Raw genomic sequence first — 7,451 nt, forward strand, 5'->3', positions numbered from 1 at the left:
ATTTTTTTTTTTCTGGTATTCAGTGAGATGTATAATGTTAATTATGCTTAATAATAAGAATTTTTTTTAATTTTTAAAAACAAATTAATAATAAAATAACATGAAATTTGGAGGGTTAGAAGTTAGAATAGTACTTTTCACTAGTTATTGTTGTGGAGATTACTTTTGAATCTTGTGTTTTTCAAAATGCTCTTTAGTCCTATGGTAAAAAGTTTTGAAATTAAAGAGATTGCAAAAAAAGGAAATTTTTTTTGGAATGAACTAAAAAGGAAAGTAAGATGTCCTAGATCATGGTTTGTATTTGGTTAGAACGTCAGCTTTAGTCCAAACATTATATTTAGTTCATTAAATTCAGAACTCAGTTATTTAACATAGATATATATCACTATCCTATATTTCTCCTAGCTCGGCCTCTGTCTACAAGCACATAGTAAAATAGCGCTTGTGTAATGAGTCTCTGCATATTGATGTATTTTAATTTGCTAGTTGTTGGTGTGGCCTTGTCTAACAAGTAACTTCAATGTTCACTCAGCTAGATTACTACCTTTATAATGTTAAATGTTTAATTGAAGAATTAAAAAAATGTATGTAAGAATGCTGGTATAACCACATACTTTAACTACTCAATCTTGGTACTACTAGTCCATAATGATCAGAGTCGAAACATGAGCCTATTAGTGAAGCAAATTCAATGAAGCAACAACTGGATCCGTATCTAGCTATACATAGCACACATGAAAATGTCTAAAGCCCTTCTCCTTTTTGTTATAACTATCCAAGATTGGATTTTGTATTCTGTTTCATCCTTGAGAGAGAGAGAGAGATGGAGGGTATAGATTACTTGGCTGAAGAGAGGAAGAAAGCTGAGTTCAATGTTGATGAGATGAAAATTGTTTGGGCTGGTTCTCGCCGTGCTTTTGAAGTTTCAGATTATATCTCCAAGCTTGTTGCTGATGATCCTGTAATTCCTTTTTTTTCTCCCCATTTTATAAACTTATGTTTTGACCCCTTTTTGTTGGATAATTTTTGTGTATGGCTGTCAGTGACATTTCTGAATAACGGTTCTCTTGAGCTGAGGGTCTATCAGAAACAACCTCTCTACCTCCACAAAGGTAGGGGTAAGGTCTGCGTACACTCCAGTCTCCACTAACCCCACTTGTGGGGTCACACTGGGTATGTTGTTGTTGTTGTTGCTGTTAGTGACATGATCAGGATTTGTCTTTTATCTTTATCGAGTGTCATCGTGGGATACAGGGCTTCAGTAAGGAGGAAAGGACCATGCTTCCCAGGAAAGAACTATTTAAGAACACTCTAAGGAAGTCAGCATACTCATGGAAACACATCATTGATCATCAGCTTTCTGGTATGACTTCATTTTAGTTTTTAATATTTTTTTCAAATGTATTCTGCCAAAGAAGAGGCATCTAACTGAAGTTTGTCACTGTTTGCTAATTAAATTGAATTGTCATTTCTGCAGAAGAAGAAGCAGAAAGGTTAAGATATTTTGTGGATGAGCCTGCTTTTATTGATTCTCATTTGGTAGTAACTTCTTGTTTGACTACTATTTTTACATATGCCAATTTTGAAGTTGTTGTTCTAGTCTTTTCCCTTCGCGTTTCATTTGCTTCAGGCCCTAGGATTGTTGCTCATCTGGCACTGTTTTTCTTCGTTAGGGAGTGTTTATACCCGCTATAAAAGGACAGGGCACAAAGGAACAACTAAAAAAGTGGTTGCCGTTGGCATACAAGATGCAAATTATTGGCTGCTATGCTCAAACTGAACTTGGACATGGGTCCAATGTGCAAGGCCTTGAAACCACTGCCACATTCGATCCCCGAACAGATGAATTTGTCATTCATAGTCCAACACTGACATCAAGCAAGGTGAAAATTGTCCAACACTTGCTATATAATACATTGTTATGCAAGTTATGTATTGTCCTATATGACATCTTTGGCCTGCTTCTAGTTGCTTTTCTGTTCAATGTGCTATTCTGAAATGGCTTACAACATGCTTTTTTATTAAGAATAAGTGAATTTCACTGATCATTGTTACGATGTCAATAGTGGTGGCCTGGTGGATTGGGTAAAGTCTCTACCCATGCGATTGTATATGCTCGTCTTATAACAGATGGTAAAGATCATGGGATTAACGGTAAGTCAATGATTCTCAGGTCACAAAACAGTGATGCATGTCAAACTTTCAGGAACTATGCACTCACATTTTATTGACTATTCATATTTCAGGTTTTATTGTCCAACTACGGAGCTTGGAGGATCACAAACCTCTTCCAGGCATTACTGTCGGAGATATTGGAACAAAATTTGGAAACGGGGCATACAATACCATGGATAATGGAGTACTAAGATTTGATCACGTGCGTATTCCAAGAGATCAAATGCTGATGAGGTTTGTGCTTTTCCTTTTTCTGGAATTCACGTTTCAGCTTCTCATGATTAACACAATGGGGTATTATATTTGACCCTAAAATTTCAGGGTTGCGCAAGTTACCAAGGACGGAAAATATGTCCAATCTGATGTTCCTCGACAACTTCTCTATGTGTCCATGGTATATACTCCTCAAGCACTTGTAACATATGCTTCTGGTGCTTTGTCTCGGGCAGTGTGTATTGCAACGACATATAGTGCTGTTCGTAGACAATTTGGTTCTCAAAATGGTGGACAAGAAATTCAGGTAATTTGGTTCTGATCTTTTGTTCCTGCATTACATTTATAGCATACTCATATTGGACAATTTATGTTTTTCCCAGTCAAGTAATAGTGTCTGGTGACTGCACTTAACCATCGAGTTGTGGATTAATGCTCTTACTTACACGAGTTTATGCAGGTGATTAACTACAAAACTCAGCAAAGCAGGCTCTTCCCCCTGTTAGCTTCTGCATATGCCTTCAGATTTGTTGGTGAGTGGCTGAAATGGTCTTACACTGATGTAACTCAAAGATTGCAAGCAAATGATTTCTCAACGTTGCCTGAGTTGCACGCGACTACAGCAGGAATAAAGTCTTTGACAACCACTGCCACTGCTGTGAGTAGTGACAATTTAATTCTCTGACTATTGATTTGAATACAATAGCGCGCCATCTAACATAACTAGTGTCTTGCCTGAATACAATTTTTATTCCAGGATGGAATTGAAGAATGCCGGAAGTTGTGTGGAGGTCATGGTTATCTTTGTAGCAGTGGACTTCCAGAATTATATGCTGTTTATGTCCCTGCCTGTACATTTGAAGGAGATAACGTCGTGCTACTACTTCAGGTAAAAACTAATTTTCATGTGAAGTTTGACATATATACGCGTTTCCAAGTGCTTTCTTAGATCTAACACTCCACTATGAACCATGTTGTGTTTCATGTAGGTTGCAAGGTTTCTTATGAAAACTGTTTCACAGCTGAGCTCCGGAAAGAAGCCAATGGGTACCATAGCTTATATGGGGAAAAGTGAACACTTCATGCAATGCCATTCTGATGTGGAACAAGGTAAATCCTTTAACTTGCATAACATCAACTGCATAAAAGTAAATCACTAGTTGTGGTTGTTTTCCATCTCCGGCAGCCAAGGACTGGCTAAAACCTAGTGCAATATTGGAAGCATTTGAAGCAAGGGCTGCCAGGATGTCTATTGCTTGTGCTCAGAATCTTAGCAAGTTTGAGAATCCAGAAGAAGGTATACTCACTTTTAAGTCTTCTTCAATGTAAAAGTTTGATTATCGATCGAGTATAGGTTAAAGAACGTCCTTGCTTTACCCTCCTTTCACTAGGCTTTCAAGAACTTGCACCTGATTTAGTTGAAGCTGCACTTGCTCATTCTCAGTTGATTGTTGTCTCCAAGTAAGCTTCGCGATATTGGGAAATTGATCACCTGGATATATATATGTTGAGAACTTTGTTATTTCTTACATGTCTTTCATCTCATTGAAGGTTTATCGAAAAGTTGCAACAAGACATTCCAGGGGAAGGCGTTAAGCAACAGCTGGAGGTGCTTTGTAGCATCTATGCACTCTTCCTACTTCACAAACATCACGGAGATTTCCTCGCGACTGGCTACATCACCTCAAAGCAGGGGTTATTTGCTAATGAGCAGCTCAGGGCCTTGTATACTCAGGTTCGTCTCGTTGAATTTGTCATCTGTCATTCCTGTTTAATTTGTTGTGGTGGATTATTTTTTGTATTGATGTATATATTACTCTTTAATATGATCAGGTTCGTCCTAATGCTGTATCGTTGGCTGATGCATTTAACCATACTGATCATTTCCTTGGTTCAATTCTTGGACGTTATGATGGAAATGTGTACCCAAAACTGTATGAGGCTGCGTGGAAGGATCCTCTCAACGAATCAGATGTACCCGATGGCTTCGATGAATATATCAGGCCACTACTCAAGCAGCAACTGCAGACTGCTAGATTATGGAAAATAAACTTGAGTTACAAACTTATTTGAATAAGATTATGGAACTCCTGAAAGTGAGCTGTAAGGTGTTAAATATTACTTCCTCTGTTCACTTTTACTTGTCTACTTTGAATTTTGCACGATCCTTAACATAATGATAATGATTGATATGAGTATTTTACCACAATAATCATATTAATTAATATTGTCTTAAATCTTGAGAAATGATTTGAAAAATAAGTAGTTAACGTACATTAAGGATAAAACATAAAAAAAATTATGTTATCTTAGTGGACCAATAAAACGAATGGAATGAGTAGGTAGTACTCTAACAAAAAGGAGGAGCATTAAGAAGTTGTGTTGATCATAGAGTAAGGTGGGATGGGATATCCATAAATTTATACCTTCAATCAAATAAAAATATCAATTTTTTATATCCAAAACTTAATAATGAATATATTATTTTATTCCATTTGCTAGGCATAGGATATATTAGTCCGCTAACCAAACAACCCCTACCTTTCACTTATGGTGGTAAGATTTCAGTAAATAAACAAGAAAATGAAAGTATTGTGCAAACCAAACGACCCCTACCTTTCATTAATTAATACTCCCTCCGTCCCTTTTTAGTTGTCCACTTTAGAAATGGCACACAGATTAAGGCAACAATGATTAGCATAGTGAAGTTACAATTTTACCCTTATGACAACTTTTCACTTCAAAATTACAACCACTTATTTGAATTCAAGTGAAATAAATTGGAGGGAAACAACATACACTTTTACAATTTTCAAGAAGTATAAATAAGGGTATAATAGGAAAAAATTTGTTGTTCTTTCTTGATTTGTCAAAATGGACAACTAAATAGGGACAACTAAAAAAGGAAATATGGACAAGTAAATAGAGACGGAGGAAGTAATTAAGTGCTGAGAGTTCATGTACAAACACATTATGTACTAATTAGCTTGACTGCTTGATATAAACATTAAATACAAATAGTTTTTTACGCAATAATTATAAATTCGATAGTCATTCTCCATTGATTTTTTTCGGTCTTATATAGTTCCTAGCTCCTATATATACTTGGGAAAAAAAAGTTTACATGGTAATAAATTAAAGGCTTAAGTCATCCACGGCCCCTTAAAGTTGTCCGCATATTTCATTTAGACACCTTAACTAGGACTATTACCTATTGAACACTTAAATTGTTCAAAAAATGTACCTATTAAACACAAAATGCTGATATGGCAAAAAAAGTGTTTTTCACTTTCTATGGGCGCGTGAAAGTTTTTGAAATACTATTTTATTTTTATTTTTTTCCAAAAAAACTTACACTTTTTCTTCTTTAATTGACACTTGGCATTTAAATAGATTAAAATAATTTTTTAATATTTTAAAAAAATAATAATTCTTAATTCAAAAAAGAAAGAGCACCCCTACCCCCTCTTCAAGTCATCTTCTTCCCCAAATTTAAATTTTCCAAGACAACTAAAGAATCTCCATTTTTTTTTTGTTTTTTTCTTTTTCTATTTCTTTTCAATATTCATAAAAAAAAACTGAATTTGCAAGAAAAATAACGAAAGTAGATTTTTGAACATTGGGATAAAAAAAGTAAGTCGACATTCCATCTCCATTTTCGGTCACCTCCGAATAAATATTACCATTCAGACAAAATTGTAAACTCACTAAACTTATCAAAAACAATATCAAATAATTTGCGAAATTAATTTAGGTCCTCTTGATTTCTCCTTACAATAGATTTCAAGATGATTAACCATTGGCAAACTTCATTTATTCATCACTCTTGTACCAACTCTTTGAATATCTTTCTCTATCATGTATTAGGAATGAAAAATAATTTTCGATAAAATTAATTTGGATTCTTTCGATTTTTTTTGCAATTGATTTCCGGATGAGTAACCATTGACAAACTTCTTCATCACTATTATATCAATCTCTTTGAATATCTTCTCTCTCATCACATATTAGGAATACAAAGTATTTAAAAAAAAAAAATCGAATCTGCAAGTAATTTGCAGTGAAGGTTTTTGTTGTTTGAGAAAAAAATTGATGAGAAGAAGATGAAGAAGAAAGTGGGTTGGTAGGGTGGGGTTTAGTAAAATAGGTTTCATTTATTTTTTTTATTAAGAAATAAATATAAAATTTCTTTGAAATAATTTTCATTCTTTTTAACATAAAAAATAAATAAATCTATAGTTGTTGGGGTCAAGTGACACATGTCATCTTTTAATTAGTCATTTTTGCCACGTCATAGCAAGTGTATCACACACACTTTACCTTTGTTACTAATTATCGAAAAAAGTTTAATAGGAACAGGTTTTAGGTAGATAAAAGTGTTCAATAGGTACTAGTCCTAGTTGAGGTGTCTAAGTGAATTATGCGGACAACTTTAAGGGGCCGCAGATGACTTAAGCCTAAATTAAATGTTAAAAAGTTTGAATGGTGATTAGTCCAATGATGACTTAATACAAGACCAGCAATAATACAACACCATCCATGCACAATCTAGATTTTTTTAATCTTTGTGCTTTGCTCCTGTTCCAAGTTTGTAGCCACAACCACAAAAAAGTGAAAAATGAAAGATCATGTAATGATATTTAAAAAAAAAAAAAAAAAAAAAAAAAGTCAAAAGGCACAAAAGCAAAAGACATGATTAAGATTTTAGACTAACATTTTTAGTAAAAGATTAGGTCAAAATGTCATAATGCCTCAGTAATTTTTATATCTACTACGTATAGATAATTAATGATATTCTCTTAACTCGTGCTTCATGTGGGGAAGATTAATTTGAAGTCCGATTTAGTGTTTTTGCCCGTCTATTAGCTAGTTACTTTTATTCGTACCTTGAAAATGAGAAATCAGTGGATTTTGATAATCATAAATTATGGATGATAGTGTGTCATACATTAAATCTTCAAATAAGCTTAAAATCAAGGCAATGAGATGATTATGTAAACATAATTCATATTGATAATTGAATTTTTTTTTTAAAAAGTTATGTAATAAAATTAATTTCAATA

General features: G+C 34.0%; 1 protein-coding gene across 1 annotated transcript; it reads left to right on the forward strand.

Moving 5' to 3' along the window:
* The first annotated feature begins 774 nt into the window (after positions 1-774).
* On the forward strand, positions 775-4,461 carry LOC125843170 (peroxisomal acyl-coenzyme A oxidase 1-like). The gene is made up of 14 exons (XM_049522390.1): positions 775-961; positions 1,255-1,363; positions 1,478-1,539; positions 1,674-1,883; positions 2,067-2,154; positions 2,247-2,409; positions 2,497-2,695; positions 2,849-3,046; positions 3,146-3,277; positions 3,378-3,498; positions 3,575-3,685; positions 3,780-3,849; positions 3,940-4,123; positions 4,222-4,461. Exons 1-14 carry the CDS (start codon positions 824-826, stop codon positions 4,459-4,461), a joined length of 2,025 nt encoding a protein of 674 aa, XP_049378347.1. The 5' UTR covers positions 775-823.
* The last annotated feature ends 2,990 nt before the right edge of the window (positions 4,462-7,451 follow it).

This window comes from Solanum stenotomum, chromosome 10, assembly GCF_019186545.1.
Source record: "Solanum stenotomum isolate F172 chromosome 10, ASM1918654v1, whole genome shotgun sequence".
In the NCBI taxonomy this organism is placed as follows: domain Eukaryota; kingdom Viridiplantae; phylum Streptophyta; class Magnoliopsida; order Solanales; family Solanaceae; genus Solanum; species Solanum stenotomum.

Excerpts from the sequence above, each read along its gene's own strand:
- LOC125843170 (XM_049522390.1), top strand. The coding sequence starts at position 824 with ATGGAGGGTATAGATTACTTGGCTGAAGAGAGGAAGAAAGCTGAGTTC. Across the intron at positions 2,155-2,246 it reads TAAAGATCATGGGATTAACG|GTTTTATTGTCCAACTACGG; the intron begins GTAAGTCAATGA and ends TTCATATTTCAG. Across the intron at positions 2,410-2,496 it reads AGAGATCAAATGCTGATGAG|GGTTGCGCAAGTTACCAAGG; the intron begins GTTTGTGCTTTT and ends CTAAAATTTCAG.